This window comes from Adiantum capillus-veneris, chromosome 15, assembly GCF_014529385.1.
Source record: "Adiantum capillus-veneris isolate H3 chromosome 15, ASM1452938v2, whole genome shotgun sequence".
Taxonomy (NCBI): domain Eukaryota; kingdom Viridiplantae; phylum Streptophyta; class Polypodiopsida; order Polypodiales; family Pteridaceae; genus Adiantum; species Adiantum capillus-veneris.
This window is the reverse complement of record NC_140945.1, coordinates 139,436,662-139,457,748: the sequence shown is the minus strand read 5'-3', so window position 1 is coordinate 139,457,748 and position 21,087 is coordinate 139,436,662. Positions and strand designations below refer to the sequence as shown.

Sequence of the window (21,087 nt, the reverse complement as noted above, 5' to 3'; positions counted from 1 at the left end):
CTTATGGCTGATTTGGGTGTTGGACAGGACACTGCCAACATTATCTACACTGACAGTCAGAGCGCATTGGCAGTTGCGAGGAACCTAGTTTTTCATGCTCGCACAAAGCACATTGAGGTGCATTACCACTATGCAGGGAGAGGCTCTCAGCAGGAGAGATCAGCTTGGCTTATGTGCCAACACAAGACAACCTTGCAGATCTTTTCACAAAGGCATTGTCTCGTGAGAAGCTTGAAGCTTTCCACAAAGCTTTGGGCTTACTCCCCTTTGTGGACTGATCCTGTCCTCAGGGCATGGCACTTCCCTTTACTCATGTGCCAACTCTCGTTCACCGCATCACTCCAGGGGGGATTTGTTACCATATACATGTGGTAGTGATGTGTGTGAACACACTAGGACCACCGGGGCATTTTTTCCCTCTTTAGGAGGTTTTTCTTCCCGTGCATTGTATATAAGCCTATCACTCTAGGGCTATCCTTCGTCTTCTCCAAACTGTGTGTGTTTCTCTGCAACCCTAATTCCAACACTTTTTGGCCAAGAAATCTCTCACGAGATGATACCTGACTTAAATTTGTTTCGATTTGGAGTGAAACATGGGATTCCTTGCCAATGAAAGAGCACTCTGAATATCACAAATATCACTGGAGTCTCATCAATGCCAAGTATTTGACCAATCGAGATAACCATATAGCCTCTTTACTTGCATCCGACAATGCAACGTACTCTGCTTCCGTAGTGGAAGACGACGTACAATCTTGAAGATGATCTCCAAGATACTGCTGCTCCAGCAAATATGAAGACATAGCCAGATGTCGATCTCCTATTGTCAACACAACCCGCATAGTCTACACCCGCATAACCCACGATGGATGCATCACTGTTCCCAAAGCGTAAACACTTGTCGACCGTACCTTTGAGGTACCTAAGAATGTGCTTCACTGCTTCCCAATGCTTGCTGCCAGGATTTGCCATATATCGGCTCACCACTCCCACTGCAAAAGCAATGTCTGGTCTTATGGCTACCATAGCATACATGAGACTACCCACTGCCAAAGAATATGGTACCTTAGCCATTTCAGCTCGCTCAACATCAGATTTGGGTGCATCTTCCTTGCTGAGTTTCAAGAGTGCCTGCATTGGGGTACTCAATGCTTTTCCCCCTGCATATCGAAACGCTGCAAAACTTTCTCAATGTATGTTTCTTGAGATAACTCAAGAATACGATGTTTGCGATCTCTTTTGATTCGCATGCCAAGAAAGTGTGTAGCATCCCCCAAATCTTTCATTGCAAAATTATTGCTAAGTGTTTTCTTCAAGTTGGCAATTTCCGCAATGGATTTCCCAACTATAAGCATGTCATCAACATACAAAACTAGAATGATCATCGAGCCATCATCTAGCTTTCTTGTGTACAAGCAGTGATCCTCTTCACTCCTTTTATATCCTTGAGACCTCATACATGCATCAAATTTATTATACCACTGCCTCGAACCCTGCTTTAAGCCATAAAGTTCCTTTTTGAGCTTACATACTAGCTCCTCACGAGATGCATTCTCCTAAACAAACCCTTCAGGCTGCTGCATGTAAACATCCTCATCGAGATCCCCGTGAAGAAATGTTGTCTTCACATCCATTTGAACAAGTTCCATGTCCTCAATCGCTACAAGACCAAGTACGGTTCTAAGCGTTGTCATCTTAACCAGACGCGAGAAGATTTCATCAAAATCGACTCCCTTTTGCTGTTTGAACCCTTTGGCTACAAGTCTAGCCTTGTACTTTGGATTCGGATCACCTGAGGTAAATTTCTTCTTGTAAACCTATTTGCAAGGTAAAGCTTTCGCATAATTTGGCATTTCTACCAAGTCCCAAGTGTCATTAGCCAGAATTGAGTTATACTCAGATTGCATAGCCTGCTCCCACTTCACCACACCATCCGCCATCATGGCTTCTTGGTAGCAGCTTGGCTCACTACAATCGATCAACATGATGTAATCAAGACCTGGCTCAAAATGCGTAGGTGGACGAGACTCTAGTAGACCGTCTCACTCCTTGACCATTGCTATCTGCTCCCTCTGGAGCATTGCTAGTGGAAGGTACATCACTAGCCCGCTGAGTTGATTTCACTGTCTCTGAGGCAACATCCTCAAAAGTGACTCTCCGAATTTCTATTTCCTTGATAGGTTGTTTATGCATCTTCGACTCATTGAAGATCACATCTGAACTACGGATGAATCGACAAGATTCTGGGTGCCAAAGACGATATCCCATCTCTCCATCTGCACCATATCCAATGAGAATACATTTGTGTGACTTTGGCTCTAACTTCTGTCAAAGTTGTTTAGGCACGTGAGCATAAGCTTCACAACCAAAAACACGTAGATGGTCATAGTGGGGCTTACGTTTAGACCATAGCTCTTCTGGAATCTCATAATTCAATGGCGTACTAGGCGAACGATTTATAATGTGCACTGCGGTCAAGACGGCTTCTGCCCAAAAGCCTTGTGTGAGATTTGCCCTAGAAAGCATGGCTGTGACTCTTTCTTGAATCGTATGATTCATGCGCTCAACAACTCCATTGTGAGCTGGTGTATATGGTGCAGTAAACTGCCTTTTAATCCCCCTTTTAGCACAAAAATTGTCAAACTCCTTGGAGACATACTCTCCATCGTTGTCAATCCTCAACCTCTTGAGTTTCTTGACAGATTGATTCTCAATGAGTGCTAAAAAATTCTGGAACACAGGAAGTACTTGATCCTTATGTTTCAAAGGATATGCCCACACCTTTTGAGTAGAGTCATCTATGAATGTCACAAAATAGCTGGCCCCCCCTAGAGGTTTGGTTGACATAGGACCACAAACATCACTATGCACTAAATCTAGAGGTTCAGCTCGCTTTTGACCCAATGGTAAGTGCACGGACCTAGTTTGTTTTCCATAGATACAGTGCTCACAAACAGGAAAGTCAACATAAGACAAGACCGATAAGTAGCCAAAACGAGTCAGAGTTCTCATTCCTTTTTGGCTAATATGACCTAGTCGGCAATGCCACAACTCAGTACGACAGCTCGGCTATAGATATGTAATCATGACTAACATCTGACACATGCATAGAATACAAGGTACCATGCTTTTGACCTCTGAGTACAACAAGATTACCTTTGCGTACTATCCACGAACCATTGCCAAATGTGGTATTGTAGCCCAAATCATCAAGCTGACAAACATAAATCAAGCTTTTAGTCAACTTGGGGACATGTCTGACATTACATAAAGTAAAGTGCGTGCCATTCCTTAGATGCAATTTGACATTTCTGACACCCTCATTGTCTAGTTCATAAGCATCACCAAGTCTCACTTTGCCACAAGAGTGAGAATAAGTAGAGAACCACTCTCTATGTGGTGTCACATGGAAACTCGCATCAGAATCTACTATCCAATTTTGTGCATATTGCGCATCTTCTGTAACAAGAGCCTCGACAGGTAGATCCGTTGCGAAGACCAATACGTCAGAGGTAAGTGGCATAACAAGTTGGAAGAGTCTCTACAATAGGAGAATTTGAAGACTCTAGCACATTGATCTCCTCTAACTTTGCTTTGCCCTTGTTTGAATCATCAGACTTAGAAGTTTCACCGGATTGTTTATCCTTCTTGCTTTGCTGCCATTTCCTGCAATCCTTCTTCACATGCCCTTTTTTATGGCAGTGATAGAACTCGACATTACGCATAGAACCCTGAGACTTACTGCGTGAGCCCCCATGTTCCTTGCTTTTGGCACGACTTTAAGTGCGACCCCTCTGTCTATCACTAGCAACATATGCATCACCATCCTTCTTGCCTTCGAGAGATTTCCTTCGAATCTCCTCGATAAACAGACTCCCAAGGACGTCATTGTACACTAGATCGGTACCAGGTGCTCAGTTGCTAATTGCAGTACAGAACGTATCCCAAGACGAGAGTAAACTGCATAGCGAGAAGATACATTTGATTTCCTCATCGAAGACCAGACCCTGAGTGGTCAACTGAGTGAAAATGATATTGAACTCATTAATGTGAGTAGAAATAGTGTCCTCTTCCTTCATACGAAGGTCAAACAGCTTCTTCATCAAGAAAACCTTATTAGTGGCACTTTTGTTCTCATAACTGGAACACAACTTATCCCATACATCTCTAGCAGTCCTTTCTCCAACTATAGTAAAGTACATAGATTCGGCCAAATGCAAACGGAGGGTAGATTTGGCCGTAGCATCAAGTTTCTCCCACTCAACATCTGTATACTCACCCTCTGGGCGCTCCATGATAGGATCCAACTGGCCTTTTTGTATAAGAACATCTTGAATCTGCTCTTTCCAGATAGCAAAATTCGTCCATCAAATTTTCGGATATTGTAAATATCCTTTTCACCATTAGATGACATGGCTACAAGCTAAAGATAATATGGTGATAAACACTGGTAATTCTGGAAAAAATTCAGCAGAGTTTCCCTAGAAAAACTGACATAATCTCAATCCAAAATTGTCACAAGAGATCAGTAACGCATCAAAGGTAATGCTCTCAAAGCATAAGGCAGATGCATCAACCACTAATTGTGCATAAAAGGTCAAAAGTTGACCCAAGACTGCCAACACGGAGTCAAATGCACCTAGCCCTCTCTATACATGTCCTATGGCGAGGCCACGAAAAAGGGGTACTCTAGAAACTTGTATCACCGAAAGGATCTCAACATTCGAGAATCCCCCAGCTCAAGAAAACCTCATGCTATCGACCCTCACAAAAGGTTATGCAGACAAGAAACCAGCCCAGTTTCAGAAAGGGCCTCTGAACCGAGTCTGAGAAACGGTCGGGACTGCCAGAAACAAGCCAAATCGGCTCCACAAAAGGTACATATGACAGTTTCCACAACTCAACGTACATCCACTATCAACAATACTGCAAGGTGCAGTATACGCGCTCAAACAGGCGCCAAACAAAATGTGCAAGCTGTAAATAAATCCCTGCGGGAAGTAAAACCGCTCTCCAAAGAGCTCAAGCACTATCAAAAGTGCCAAAACAATGCATATGCGCATCAAATACTCCCACTGAAATCTGTGCTGATGCAAAACACCACAACTTGTAGGAAACCTGGATGTCTTGTATGTATGCAAGAACCTGCGAGGACATGGATGCCTGAAAAACCCAAGACAATGTCGATGCCGAAAAGTGCTCCTAATCAACCCATAAACACTGGCTCAATAGCACATAATAGCCATAAAACGGCTATATACCATCCCAAAATAGTCTCTGAACAACCTGCACCTGTGTCCTGTACCTATACCTGTAGCTGTAGCAAAAGTGGAGTTGAAAAAATACAACTCCTCAAGTGTAGCTCTAATGAAGCTTTCGACTGCACGAACAGCTTCGAAAGGGGGGTAAAACTATAGGACACCTGGTGGAAACGCTCTCGGAACGCTGAATTTGTCGATGCCGAAATTGGAAACCTGTTTGCACTTTTGAAAGTGCGTGCGCGGACGAAAAACGACAAGCACAAACCCTGCTTTGATACCAGTTGAAGGTGCCGCGGGAAGCGTGTGCGAGTGCAAGTGCGAGAGTAGAGAGAGAGAGAGACCTGCTTTGAGTGGAACACACACCAACGTTATCCTATTGCAGCTCCTTATTCTGTTGTATTAAAGAATAAGTGTATACATGGTTAAGTTAGTAGATGGGTTAGTAGTAAGTGGGATGTCCGGCCAGTTGGCTTGAATCCCAACACCTCCACCCTTTGGAAAGACCTCATGTCTCCTGGACCATCCCCATCCATTGCAAGTTCATGATCACGAAGTGAAATTCAAATGCACGTGTAGGAGTTGCAGACTTGACGCTAGCCTTTTGACGTTGGTTGCAATCCATGAAGCGGGTTGGTATGAGGTCATTGTTCTCTGTAGGCTTGCTACACAAAAAGTGTTTCCAAAAGCCATACAAAAGGCAATCAGAGAATTTGACATGATGATGAGGAGGGCGATGATGTTAGCAAGAGCAATCAACATAGCCCTCTAACACAACCTTAGGTTGGGTTAAGATTGCTCGGAGGAAGAGAAGGCGACACGGCCATTGCTCCTTGGCCATGAACGTAGATTGGCGATAGGGGCATTGCTCCTTGGTCATGAACATAGATTGGTGACCGAAGAAGAAAGTAAGGCGTTTCAGACTCATCAAAGAGCTTGGGAGACCTTCCATCTTGATAACAATCTTCTTCCAACTCTCCCTTGCAAAAAATTTAATTGAGAGCTCAAGGGCGAATCAGTTGGAAAGCCAAGTGGCAGCATTTTCCCCATCTGGCCACCTCTCTCTCTCTCTCTCTCTCTCTCTCTCTCTTCATCGAGCCTGTCTCTCTCTTCATCAAGCCTCTCTCCACCTGTTACAATACAAATGCGTTAAGTGTCAATCTTCAATGAAAGGTGAAGGCCAGTACCTCTCTCCTCTCTCAAATACCTCTCTCCTCTCTCAAATCTCCACCCAAAAGAAACTTGATTGCGCTTGCTATATGTGGCATGCACACCTTCCCACCCCATGCCTATGTATATACTTTAGGTTTTTGTGAATATGGTCGAGTTTCTTTGGTCCTTTCCTCATCTTCATCTCAAGAATTTTGGTGAGCATGAGATTAGAAACTGCATTTTGATCACATATTTTCGATGGCTAGCAAGGTATGCTTTTGAGAAGTTTCTTAAGAAAAAAATGGTATGCTTGACCAACAAACATGGTAGGCTTATGAAAGGGCAATTTTTTTTTTAATGATCTTTTCTTTTTTTGAGAGAGTAGGAACTTGAAATTACAACTCACACACCCGACTCTGTGAGGTGGAGCATCCCAGCCGGACAAGGTTGGCCAACCCATCATATGGACTAAGGGGACAACCCCTAAGGGCTACTTGTCACACGAGCAGTCGAGGAGGTTTGAACTCAAGACGTTAGGGTAGAGGAACCAGAAGGTGGTCGGGCCCCAAAAGAGAGACACTTTTTAGAGACATTAATACCCTTAAAATAATATGAGTATGTTCCAATAGTAGTAAAACAAATCAACGTGGAAAATCATTGAGTCTTCCCACTCGCATGTCTCATAATCGGCTCTCCACCTGCACACAAAAAGAGAGAGAGATGCTCAATACTCGTACACACGTCACTCTCCTCTCAGTTCAGAACATTTATGAAAGCAAACACGATCAGCTCATTAACTAAACAAATTCTCATTATCAAATGTGACGCCCCATTTCTTTCAAGGCCTCCAACTTTTCATGAAACACAGAACACAAGTTCAGCCAGTCACTACCAGCAACAGACGATTCAATACAACATTCAGCCAACAAAAACAAAGCAGAGGGTTCAATCCAATCTCCAGATTTCTCACGCCAAATCAGTAGTAGCAGGTATAAATAACAGGATACTTGTCAAATTTTTTATGCTCTCTGAGTCTGCACAACCTTTTGCAACTTCTCATATGTCTACACTTACTGTGAATCAGCATGAATCCACGAAAACTAAGGTGGAATAACATGAATCCAGAGAAAAAAAGGTGTTCAACTGCCTCTACTTGAAGCAAAAGAGTCAGAAGCCTCTTTCTTTACATCAGATCGACCAAAGATATGCAAACCATTTCCTATGGCTGGTGTAGCTCCTTGCAAATGTAAGGCTTGCTTGACAGAAAGGCATCCCCAACTTGCTGAGCTATTATGTACATCACTTCTTCTACATAGGAATGGTGGACGTGTTTGCTGCTGTGGAAAAGTTCATGTGATGCCTGCCTTTACATGCAAGATTCCAAGGAAGAAGCCTCCTTTCATTAGTCTGAAGCTTGTTGATTCTACCTCACAACCCCAAAAGAGGAGTCCAAGTCCCGAAGCAATCGCTCCACCTGCCCCAAAGAGGAAGTTCTCCATGAAGGAATATTCACATCTTCTTCAAGACAAAAAAGATTAGTCATTTTCTTGGACAGGGTAAGTCCTCTTTCTTCTTTAAATCTTGTTAATGCCTGCCAACGTCTTTTTTCAAAGTTCAAACCACTTCTTTTATCCGTAGGTTAGCTATGGCAAAAAGCAACGGAAGAAGCACAAGGGCTAGCAGGCAAAACACTTCAGCAAATCAGCCCAACAATGTTTTTTCATCGACTAGGTAGATTGATAAAAATAGTGGAAAAAGACCCAGCAAAACAACAAAAAGAAGTCCTCCTCTTGCACGCCAAGCCAAAGTGGCTTTCCCAAAAGCCACTACTCCAAACATTTCCATCCCCACCCTACAAGCCCAGAAAGCAAGTGAAGACATGCGAATGACGCCCAAGAAGCCAAAGAATCGTCCCAACCTAACATGGACAGCACACGATATGGCAAACGCTCTTCAAGCACGTGAAAATGGGCTCTCCTTACACAAATGCTCAATGCAATTCGGCATAAGCAGAGCTGCCATATCCAATTGGGAAGAGGGCAGGATGCAGAAAAAGAAGAAAGGACCATCGACGATACTCTCCATGGAAGAGGAGGAAGCATTACTACAGTGGATCTTTTTGAAGTGTGATTTCGGGCATGGAGTCTCAATCATGGATGTGAAGCTAAAAGTAGCGGAGATTTGCCAAACCAGGGAAACATTGTTTACAAACAGCATTCCTCGAAGAAGTTGGTGGGAAGGATTCAGAAGAAGACACCCAAAGCTGGTCTTTCGAGTCTCTGAAAGCTTGGATCAGTCAAGAGCAACCAGATTTCGACCGGAGATAGTCAAAACATTGCATGACAACCTTCAAGAGTTGTATAATCAAAATCACTATCCTCCCTCACATATTTGGAATACAGATGAGACCGGATTTCAAGGTTCTAGAGACAAAGGAATGAAGATACTTACAAGAAGAGGGACCAAATTTGTTTATGGAATCACTTGCGATTCTCGTGAGTGGATGACAGTTTTATGTTGTGTCAATGCAGCCAGGAGTGCTATTCGAGGATATTACATATTTAAGGGCAGTCGGATTAATGGAAATTACATTCAACACTATGAAGATGGGGCAGCAATGGCCGTTCAAAGGAAGGCATGGATGATAGGAGAAATCTTCCAAGCTTGGCTTCAACATTTTGACGATGCTATCTCTCAACAAATCAGTAAACAAAATAGACATCTACTCATTCTTGATGGACATGGGAGTCATGTCTCCTTGGAGGTTGTGGCCAAAGCACACGAAGCAGGCATAGATATCATAACGTTACCAGCACATACCTCACATAAGTTGCAGCCCCTAGATGTTTCTGTTTTCAAATCATTGAAGGTTCACTTCCGCAAGGAGAGAGCTATTTGGCAGCATAGGACAGCCTCATCTCATGCCAGCAAGTCAGAGTTGGCCTCGATTGTCTCAAAAGCTCTAAACTCATCCTTAACCTCGGCCAACATCATGGATGGGTTCTGTGCAACAGGTATATGGCCACTTAATGCATCAGCAGTAAAGTTTGACGGAATGCCGTGTAATCACATTAACATTACGCAAGAGGTAACAATAGAAATGGATGATGACTTATCTCAAGTTCCTAGCACACCCATGCAAGGAACCATTGAAGAAAACGCGGCTCTTGCCCTAAATTCCATGGCAAATGAAATCCTAGAAGAAGATGGAGCAGCCATGCCTCTGGAAGAGGAGCTAGCCAATTCCCTAAGCTTCACTCAATTACTACAAGCTGGTGACATTCCAACAAATATCACCATAGCAACAAAGCCATTTGAGCTCATGGGTGGACACTTTCACCAAAACATTGGAGGTGCTGAGCTATCAGTTGGAGAAAGACCAGAAGGGAATCAAAGCAAAGGTAAGAATATGCCGCAATCTGAGCTCATGGGTGGACATTTTCACCAACACATTGGAGGTGATCAGCTATCGACTGGAGAAAGACCAGAAGCGCATCGAAGTGGAGGTGAGAATATGATGCAATCTGAGCTCACGGGGGGACACTTTCACCAACATGTTGGAGGTGCTCAGCTATCAGCCAGAGCAAGACCAGAAGTGCATCGAAGTGGAGGTGAGAATATGCCGCAATCTGAGCTCATGGGGGGACACTTTCACCAACACATTGGAGGTGCTCAGCTATCAGCCAGAGCAAGACCAGAAGTGCATCGAAGTGGAGGTGAGAATATGCCACAATTGGAGCTCATTGGGGGACACTTTCACCAACACATTGCAGGTGCTCAACTATCAGCCACAACAAGACCAGAAGTGCATCGAAGTGGAGGTGAGAATATGCTGCAATCTGAGCTCATGGGGGGACACTTTCACCAACTTATTGGAGGTGCTCAGCTATCAGCCAGAGCAAGACCAGAAGTGCAACAAAGTAGACTAGAAAATATGCCTCCAACATTAGAAGTGCAACCTCGGAAAGAGTTTGGGGATGAGAATCAACCTCCATCATTAACCATACAACAAAAGGCTTCCGAAGAACACAACCGTATTATTGATATACTACAGGTACCAATGAGAGAAGTGTGTGTCAGACAAGCAAATCGAGAAGCATTCGTAGACTACACCAATAGCCTTATTCTTACCTCCTCTCAATACATTGAAAGTACGAGAGCAAAGAATGCTAAGAAAGAAGAAGTTGCCAAAGTGAAAGAGGAGAAGAGATTGGAAAAGGAGAAGAAAAGACTCAACTCACTTGCTGAGAAGGAAGTAGCACGACAACGAAGGGTGGATGCTCAACAAGCCAAGCATGCAAGGAAAGAATGGGAAGCACAACAAGCCTTATTTCAAGGTAGAATGAGTTCCATTCTATGGGAGCAAGGTTCCCTCGAGGGTTTGCAACTAAGACCACTACACATAGATATGCCATATCATGCTTTTGCCCGCAAGCACCGTATGAAGAAGCTGAGAAGATTTCGACAAGCTTATCAGCAAAGAAGTCAGTAAAGCCTGAATTTTTGTCTTGATTCAACGCCCATGTATGCAAGAAACCCTTTTTGTCTTATCTCCTCTAGCAAAGCAAGCTGTATGGAGGAGCGGAGAAGATTTCGGCAAGCTCATCAATAGATACAACATTATAGGCTCAGTTTTTTGTCTTCCTTTAGTCCCACATGTATGCAGAGAATTACTTTTTGTTTTATCCCATTAACAAATCGAATTGTATACGACACAACCCCTCATGTAAGAAGCTCCATTTTGAGTAATCTTTTAGGAGGTTAATTTATCCACATATAAATGCATCGAAATTCAGAACAGTTACGACATCTTATTTCCTCTCTTGTTTTATTATTTTTTATGATGAATTAAAAAATCATGTACATAATGTCCAAGACATGTATCTCTGTTCAATGCTTTAGCTTGAGTTGTCATACTGCTGTATGTATAATGTACTATTAGCATGTACGAGTACTGAGTGAGGCAGCTAGAATGCAAAGCCTCACCTGGAAAGAGTACTGCAGAGGCATGTCATGGATGTCAGTTCCGCACCATCTTCCTCTTCTGAGTGCATCAATGAACCCATTTAAATATGCAGACAACCATGCTTGCGAGTGCTCTTTGCCGTTATGTGAGTGCTCAGTGATTACCATCCGCCTCTGTGTGCACAAAGAAGTGCAAATTAGATTTTCATCAAGTGCAAATTATGCAAAAATGAGACTAAAATGTATAAAATTAAGGCAAATTTGTGAGAGCTATTCAATTACGAGGAGCAATGCAGCCATATGAGCTTCCAAAACCCATTGAAGCTGATTGTGTAGCCCTCGATGCATCCACATGTTTAGGGAGGCCGAAGTCTCTGACACGAGCTTCATCGATGAATGATTTTGGGGTGTCATGGAGGGCATTGCGTATTTGCACCTGGAGTGTAGGCCTACTTCTCGGTTGAAGATGAAGATCCAGCCTTTGATGCACTGCGTATTTGCACCATGATTGCAACATGGGATCTGTGAAAAGGCCTTATGAGAAGTGAGCATGTGTGTTTTTACCTTCTTTCTGCACTGGGTGTTACAAAAAGTCTTAAGTGTCTTCAATGATGGTGAGTAACCTCGTTTGCAATGTATTGTGAGACTCCCAAAGTGGGTTGTTGGTTGGAGAAGATGCGAAGCTGGCAGAAGACCAAAGTGGAGAAACCTTTGATGTTCCTGGGAGATGATGCTAAGGAATTCAATCCGGAAAGGTTTTTGAAAGGAGGCGATTGTCAGTAAGAGACTCCATCAAGCTAATTGCCTTCTGAGCAACATCAACTTCATGCCTTGTGTTTGTGGCAGCATTTCCACCAGATTCGATGGCTCAAGGTGAAGCTAAGAGATGCTAAGGGATGCAGCTGAAGGGAGGCATTACAAGGGGCACAGGTGGCACGGGGGGAGGGGGGGTGTAATAGTTGACAGTTGTTGCCATCCATAATGATTCGCTCGCTATTTAGGACCACCATTTACGATGACAATGAGCCTCCCCATCCAGCCCGCTTGTAGATGACCTGATGGGTTAAGGTGATGCTCAGGATGGTGCAAGGGATGTGGTGCAACGGTAGTAACAAGGGTGTAGTTGGCGCAGAGAATGTTGTCAGGGAATGCCGCTGCTGAATGCCACCAGGGAATGCCGCCAGGTTTGCCACCAGGGAATGCCGCTGCTTCTTGCTTCTCGTAGGAGCGTGTAGAAATTGGTTCAGCAATTGCTCGTAAAAGGAGTTGGTGAGGATTTTTAAAGGAATGCAATAGTCCGTATAGTGGTACCTGCCCAAACACGCTTTGGAGATTTACTAACCATCTGAGGGGGGCGGGTCCGGCTCACTTCTCACCCCCATTTTAGTTACAAAGAAAATAGAAAAACAGCTTAAGAAAGCCTCTTATGAGTAGTGCCAAGTCATCATCTTACCTCTAGATGTTCACCAACACATGGCAATCCTACCTAGCACCTCAGATTTGAAATCATCCAACAATTTTAGCCTTTTTTTTTAGCTCCCAATTTGACCGTCTCTATATTGGCTCCTCTACTCTAAACACAAGAGTCTCTTGCTGCCGCAGGCGACGGGAATGGACGAGGCAGAGCTTTTGACGTGGGCGCTTAGCAATGGGATTACGGATACGCCCAGCGCAACGACACCCTACATTGGCCACTCTCTCACCATCGCTACTTTTCCTCAAGCGGGCGGGTAATCTCTCCTGTTCTCCTTTCTGTTGTGCATGGCTTCTTAGCTCATGCCTCTCTTCTTTGCACCGTTTCGAGCAGGAGAGGTTTGGCAGCTACTCGTGACCTGAAAGAAGGAGAGCTGATTCTGATGGTTCCCCAGATTGCTTTGCTTAATGTGGATAGTTTCAACGAAGACACACATTTGAAGACAGCTCTGCAGCTCCTCCCGCATTTATCTTCTTTTCAAGTAAGGGTCTTATGCCTTAGCTGTCCATGGAAGTAAAAATAGGACACACGATGATAAGCAGCAGTCCTCTTTCTTTTCCCATTATTTGCGTACGTCGATTTGGAAATAGACTAGGCAGGTCTCTATAATTATTTGAGCTGTAAACCTTTATTTTTCTTGTCGAGCATTCGTTAAGGTTGGAGGATTTGAAGTCTCACTCGAAGGGGATTTGAGAGGGCACAAGATATGGCAACACACACTAACGGGTAAAGAAAGATAGAGTGAGCAGATATCATACTGACTCCATAACCTCTTCTTGCTCAGTTGTGCTGCTCGACATTCACCAGTCACCCCTCACCTCTAAGCTATAGAAGGATTGGTCGCACGAGTGTGTGTGTGTGTGGGGGGTGAGAACCGTGTTGTTCCAGAGTGGGCTTTGGTATCATATCATGGTGCCTCTTCTCAGTATTCCAGAGGTATTTCAGAATGAAACAGCAGACACCGTTAGGCAGCATGATGATGTGACAACATGGAGCAAGGCACACCGCAGGTCGTCAAGTGTTGTAGGTCGTCAGCACATTCTCTCAGTAAGGCCTCTTTGGTCGGATTCTTATTAGAGAAGGGCCATCAAGGATTGACTGCATGCTTCAATCATCATTAAATAGAGAATACTATACTTTTGGTATTGTATTTTTATCTTTGGAAGAATATGTGAAACAATAACGAGGGAGGAATTTTTCGGCTACTAGAACTGTCTATAGACACATTAGATGAACTAGCCAACTAAAGCTACCATCTAGTAGCACCCCTAGCTCGGCCAGCATCCGAGGACGTAGGTGTTAAGAGTGTCCGGTGGTGGCTCCAGTATCTTCCAGGAGCAAATTAGGGAGTGTGGGTTGTTTTGTGGTTGTGCGTGGTCGTATATGAGGTAGGCGTACCTGTTCTCGGCGATGCACTCCACGGTGCTGCTCACCCGGTAGGCTGGCATGAGGCGGGACCCGTTCTGTCAAAGTCGATGATGCGGAAGCGTAGAGCAATGGGAAGAATACACGAGACAAAGACAAGATCATTTGCCTTCTCCACTCCAAGACGATTCCTCTTCTTGGAAGCAATGTGGCTAAAGTTACTTCACAATTGCTCCAAGCATGAGGTACTAACTGACTGACTGACTGAGAATACGGATCGCCAATCTCTGAAGCTTAGGGCCATCATAGCCATAGTCCTCCCACCATAGCATTGAACCTATCTTCTTGCGATCAATCTGAGCATCTGGACTGCCAAATGACCCCCACATCTCTCTGTATTGTCTCAGCTGATCTCTGACAATGCGTCGCCCATCTCTGTTTAGAACCATCTTGTTTAAGATTTCTGTAAATTGGTTTAGGACTTCTCTAACTGTCTCTTGCCCTGCACCTTGGAACTTTAGATCCACCATGTACGCTGCCCCGTGTAAAGGAGAGGCATACGAATTCCACCTCGAGCTGCAAAGCGCATGGATCTCCTCATATCGCTCTGCATTCGGCTCAAGCTGTGCAAGCTACTGGATCATGCGGTCCATTGCCTCATAAACCTTGGCAATGCAAGGGTCCATGCCATTCAAAACTCGAAGCAAATGAACCACCAGTTTTACCTGTGCGTCCAGACTCTTGAGCTCCTTCCAGAACTCAAGATCCTCTGTCTTGTCTGTCACGTGACACATCCCAACCCTATGTGTCCGTGGACAAGCTACAACATAACAGGGTTCAGTCAGTCCAGTCAGTCTAGATTAGAAGTGATCTGGCACTTTTGTGAGTCTATTCGTAGACCGTGCATGCCCAGTCACTTAGTGTAGATGCATATCCTCTGGTTGCACACAGCATGATCATCAGAATTCCCATTAGAATCCATTAGAATCAGCTAGGGGTTTTTTCCAGTGCATTTAGCCTATTTTCCCTATTTTTGACATTTTTCACTTATTATTTTTAAGTGACTTCCCAACAAAAGTAGGTAGGGCAATTTTGCTAAGTTTGTATATAAGCAAACCCAAGTTAGCACTAAATGGCAGAAGAGGCAGCAGGAGCTCCCCGCTCAACAGGCATCTTCTCAGCAAGAACCCCGTAGTACCCTTCAAGCACCCCATTAGACTTGGCGTTTTTCCTCCACAACCCTAGCGTTTTCTGGAACATCGTCAACCTCCCCCTAGCCATGGCGTTTTCAGCTTTGCAGTGATCGCCATCATTCCCACAGGCCAGCGTTTTTACTAACGCTACAAGACAGCCCCAATGTTTTCTATTTTCAGCACTTTTGGGACAGATAGTCAGCGTTTTTAGCATGTATGAACATCAGCAGATTCAGCCTATTCAGTGCAAGAGATCCATCATTTCCAGCCCTTAAAAACGCAGCCAAAACATCGTTTTTCAGCCACCGAAAACAGTCCCAGATTTTCAGCCCTAAAGTCGTCGTCGTCATCACCGTGGTCGTCACCGGCATAGTCCCCCGTTGCATGAGTCCATTGCATCGTCATTGTACCACTTTGTGCAATCAATAAGTAGATCACTCTCGCCGACGAGAGTGGGACCTTCAGAGGAGGGTTTTACGTTTCTGGTGTCGTATCTCTCTTCTCTCTCTATTTCTCAGTCTCATACACTTGCACGCACAGTGACCATTCACTTTGTTTGTGATCATAGCACTTTCCATTAAGAACGGAAGGCTCTCCCTTCCATAAGAACTAAAAGGAACCTTGAGCACAGTTCGGAGCACTCATCTTGAGCAAAGCGCAAACAATCATTCCGCTGCACCTAACATTGGTATCAGAGCTTTGGCAGTGTTCTGTATCACTCAAGGAAAGAACCACAAGAACCAGAAGAATTTTTTTTTGCTTGTTGCGGTCACACGAACCCAAGTTCGCTTGGGCGTGTCGATTCCTAATCGTGTTTTTTGAATAGTGACTGGAATCCCAAGAAAGAAGGGCTTGTCCAACTTCCCCTTGTGTCTCTTTTCACTCATTGAGAGCGGACTGTGCACTTAGCGGCCGGCCAATCGACGTGAGGTGGGAAAAAGCAACCTTGGTGTAAGCGCAAGGCCGCCAAGGGGTGCGCCCGCAGAAAGGAGTAGAACTCGGGTGAAGAGAAGATCCTTCTCAAACACGGTTTGCAAGCGAACGAAACCCTCAAGAACCTCAAGAACCTCAAGACCCTCAAGAAAACCTCAAGAACCTCAAGACCCCCAAGAACCCAAGTTCCTTGTGAATTTAAGAACCCACAAGAACCCACGATTGCAGAATGGTCGTCACTCGAAGCGGAGTGGATACTTTGCTTGGAGGTGATGAGCATGAGAGAGGCGAAGAAGAATTTTCCCCACGAGGAGGTTTTTCCGACCCTTCCCCATCTACGACAAAGATTGCACCAACTCCTATGGAGGAGTTGAAGCAGTTGTTTATGGACAGGAAGTTCGAGTACGAAGAAAGAACGACAGCCATAGATCGTGAATACGATGCAAAAATGGAAGCCATGAAGCGTCAGTACGACTTGGGAGAAAAAGAAAGTGAAGCCAAATTTGATCGAGAGAACAAAGCAAGACAAGTAGAATTTGATCGAGAACAAAGCCCTTCAAGAAACGAGCGACCAACACATGAAAGAGTTCTTGCGACTTTTTTCTCAAGTGCAGGCACCGATGCAAGAGATTCGGGAAAAGGAGACTCTCTCAGTCTCTTCTTCTCCAAAGCATGATACACAAGATTTGCATGATTGTGTGAAGCATGATGATGCTTTGATTGACAAAGATAAGCATGATGATTTGAATGATATTGCTAAGCATGATGATTTGGATGCCAATGACAAGCATGATGATTTGGATGACAATGACAAGCATGATGATTTGCATGATCAAGATGTGATTTCTCATGAGCATGATGAGTTGCATGAAGATGATGTGATTGTTCACAAGGATGATGTGTTAGTTGATGCTTTTTCTAGCGAAGCTAACCTCCTTATAGATTCGATCAATCACGAAGAATCGATCTTGGCTTTCGAGTCGAGGTCCAAAGAACACCCACAGGAAGATTTGATCAAACACGAAGAACCGATCTTGGCTCTCGAGCCTAGGTCCAAAGAACCCTCACAAGAAGTATTATGTGTTCGTATGATTGATACTCACGCATCGTTCGAGTGTTTCATTCGTAATCGTTTCGTGTATTTTAGTCAGCGCCTTTATGTGATCCCTTTTATTAGGCATAACATTGTACGTTGAGCACGTTTCACTCATGAATGAGCACAAATGTATGCGGATTGTTTATGAAAAGCTGAAAAGTATGTATGTAAGAAAGTCACATTCCATGTCTCTTCCTTGGCATGACATAGTTGTAGAAAGAGCACATAAAAGTATGAGCACGAAGCATGGGCATTTCCGTTGTGAATTGCCACAGTTGATTGCTTTAGATCATAAGAGAATGATTCGATCTCATTGTTTGCGTGTATGTGGTGAACGGTTTAGCACTCCGTCTATTGGTTCATCTACATTGCATGCTGAGTCTTTTGAGAAGACAAGATTTTTTCCACTCACTTTACATGGAATGGGTATGTTCATGTTTTTGTGTTGGAAGTGGTTTGAGGAATTTTCAGCCATGGAGATTCTTGAAGAAGAAAGAAGCATGACACTCGACGAAGTTGAAGCATCAAAGGAGCCACAGAAGACTTTGTGTCGCTTTCAGCGCGGCCCAAAGAAGCAAGCGTTGCAGACCTTTATGAAGTTCAAGTACCGCACGACCCACACATCAGGGTGGGCCGGCGAAGAGTCCCTTCCAGGATTCCGGATGCTATTGGAGATCTCCCTCGACGCCATACAGTTCGGTACCAATACCTCACTTTGAAAAGGAGGGGATGTCACGTGACACATCCCAACCCTATGTGTTCGTGGACAAGCTACAGCATAACAGGGTTTGATGAGCGCGTAGCGGTGTGTGCAAGTGAAAGAGCACGCGAGGAAGTGCAGTGTGTGTGCAGAGAGGGGAGGCGAAGGCCAGCAGGAGAGGAAGCGCTAGCAGAAGAGAGAGGGCTCACGTTTTTGGGAAAAACTCAATAAATGAGTTTTGGGTTTTCCCACTTTTATTATAAGTGACCTTTAAAAAATGTGTCCAGGTTCATATTTTCAATATGAACCTGGACAAAGTATAAAAATGTACAAAAAGAGGTTATTTAGGCCTTTAACCCAACAACCTCCCACTTAAAGGCATAAATGGCGCCTTTAAGCTACGTGCCTCCCACCATCTCTATGCATAGATGATGTGCTTTGGGTAAGCACTTAGTGAGAGCATCGGCTGGATTTTGTGATGTATGGACCTTAACCAATGTAATAAGGCCATCCTCAAGCACGTCTCGTATGAAGTGATACCGCACATCAATATGCTTTGTGCGTGCATGAAACATGGCGTTCTTTGCTAGACATATAGCACTTTGGCTATCACAACCAAGCATAGGTGCCTTGGTAGGCAAGCCAAACTCATTGCATAGGCGTGCTAACCAAATAGCTTCTTTGGAAGCTTGAGTGGCTGAAACATATTCAGCCTCTGTAGTAGACAATGCAACAATCTTTTGCAATCTAGAACACCATGAAACAACACCTCCTGCAAGAGTAAATACATAGCCACTTGTGGATTTCCTTGTATCCACATCACCAGCCATGTCATAGTCACAAAATCCCTTCAACTCCACTGGGCCTTTACCATAGCAGAGGCATTTGTTTTTAGTCCTTTTCAAGTACCTCATAATGGACTTCACTGCATCCCAATGCAACCTCCCTGGATTAGCCATAAACCGGCTCACAACTCCCACTGCATGGGCTATGTCAGGCCTAGTAGCAACCATAGCATACATAAGTGAACCACAAGTTGAAGCATAAGGCACACTTTGCATGTCATTGGCTTCTTCCTTTGACTTGGGACAATCATCCTTGGAGATTTTAACATATGGTTGTAATGGCACACCAAGAGGCTTTGCTTCAGCCATGTTCTGTCCAACACCTTTTCAATGTACTTTTCTTGTGACAAATACAATAGGCGCTTGTCTCTTTGCCGTGTAACATGCACTCCAAGTATATGTTCAGCTGCCCCAAGGTCTTTCATTGAAAACGCAGATTTCAGCCGCCCTTTAAGAGCATCTACAGTGCTTCTTTTCTTTGCAGCTATCAACATATCGTCTACATAGAGCACAAGAATGATCGGGCTGCCATCCTCATCACGTTTGGTATACAAACAATGGTCTGCATGGCTTCTTTTGTAACCATGTTTAAGCATGAAGCGATCAAACTTCTTGTACCACTGTCTACATGATTGTTTCAGCCCATACAAGCTTCTATTGAGCATACATACCAAATGTTCCTTGCCAGGGATGACAAAACCCTCGGGTTGCTTCATGTATAGCTCTTCTTCCACATCACCATGCAAGAAAGCGGTATGTACATCCATTTGGTCCATTTCCAAATCAAGAGCAGCCACAATGGCAAACAATACACGCAAAGTGGTCATCTTCACAACAGGAGATAACACTTCCTGAACGTCTATGCCCTTGGTTTGAACATATCCCTTTGCAACAAGCCTTGCCTTATACTTGGGGGTTTTGCATCAACAGTCTTGATTTTATACACCCATTTGTTAGGAATAGCCTTTCTTCCTTTGGGCAATTCAACCAAATCCCAAGTATGATTAGCATGCAAAGCTTTAATCTCTTCCTGCATAGCAAGCTCCCACTTGTCGCTGTGCTCACATGTCTTTGCCTCTTTATACGTAAGAGACTCTCCCTCATCTGTCAACATAATGTAATGCAAAGAGGGGTCATATCGACTCACAGGCCGTCTTTGACGAGTAGACCACCTCACCCAATGATCCACATTATCCGGCAATGGGTTTACATCAGGTGGCACTACAAAATCAACAACATTGGGCTGCTGTACATCATTTTCAGCACCATTTTCAACATTTTTTCTTGGCTGCAAATGCCCTTCAGGAGCCTCAATTTGCTGTCCAACATCATCTGGCTCAAACACCACTGGATCATCTACATTTTCAGCCATTTGTGGTGCATCCTGAGGGTCAAAAATAGGCCTAACAGGTGGCTGGTCATGCTGAAATTTCACCCTTTTATGGTCATGCTTTGAGGCACAATTGTTTTGAAGCAGCCTTGCCTCATTAAAAACAACATCCCGGTTGCGTACAACCCTTTTGAGCTGAGGTAACCAAATCCTGTAACCCATTTCGCCTTCTTCACCATATCCCATGAAGAGGCCTTTAATGGACTTCTCATCTAGTTTACTCCTCAACTCAGGTCTAACATGCACAAAAGCTTCGCAACCAAAAATGCGTAAGTGATCATATGAAACAGGCTTGCCAGACCAAACCTCTTCAGGGATGTCACCTTTGAAAGACATGTGAGGGGATCGATTGCATATATGCACTGCAGTTTTCAAAGCTTCTCCCCAAAATCCATGAGAGAGATTAGCTGTGGACAACATGCATCTCATCCTCTCACAAAGTGTCCTATTGAATCTTTCAGCCACACCATTAGAAGAGAGGCTGTATGGCATAGTAAGCTCCCTCTTAATGCCCAAATTTTCACAAAACTTGTTAAATTCAGCACTTGTGTACTCCCCCCCATTGTCTATACGCAAGCATTTTAGCTTTCTACCAGTTTGGGTGGTCACAAATGCATGAAATCTCTTTAACGCAGCAAATTCTTTATCCTTGGACTTAAGCAAATAAACCCAAATTTTCCTAGAATGATCATCAACAAAGGAGACAAAATAACATG

The 21,087-nt window shown here is 44.1% G+C and overlaps 2 protein-coding genes and 1 pseudogene across 2 annotated transcripts in view; all 3 read left to right on the top strand.

Annotated features, from left to right (window-relative positions):
- Positions 1 to 8,295: 8,295 nt before the first annotated feature.
- Positions 8,296 to 9,317, top strand: LOC147441577 (uncharacterized). Its single transcript, XM_086483453.1, has 2 exons — positions 8,296 to 9,199; positions 9,280 to 9,317. Exons 1-2 carry the CDS (start codon positions 8,296 to 8,298, stop codon positions 9,315 to 9,317), a joined length of 942 nt encoding a protein of 313 aa, XP_086339579.1.
- Positions 9,318 to 9,402: 85 nt separating this feature from the next.
- On the top strand, positions 9,403 to 10,339 carry LOC147441576 (uncharacterized; annotated as a pseudogene).
- Positions 10,340 to 12,941: 2,602 nt separating this feature from the next.
- SDG40 (SET domain group 40) overlaps positions 12,942 to 21,087 on the top strand; it is a 46,197-nt gene continuing 38,051 nt past the window's right edge. Inside the window, exons 1-2 of the mRNA XM_086483158.1 lie at positions 12,942 to 13,105; positions 13,183 to 13,330. Coding sequence (XP_086339284.1) covers positions 12,987 to 13,105; positions 13,183 to 13,330 — 267 coding nt within the window. The 5' untranslated portion in view covers positions 12,942 to 12,986. The remainder of the gene's footprint in view (positions 13,106 to 13,182; positions 13,331 to 21,087) is intronic.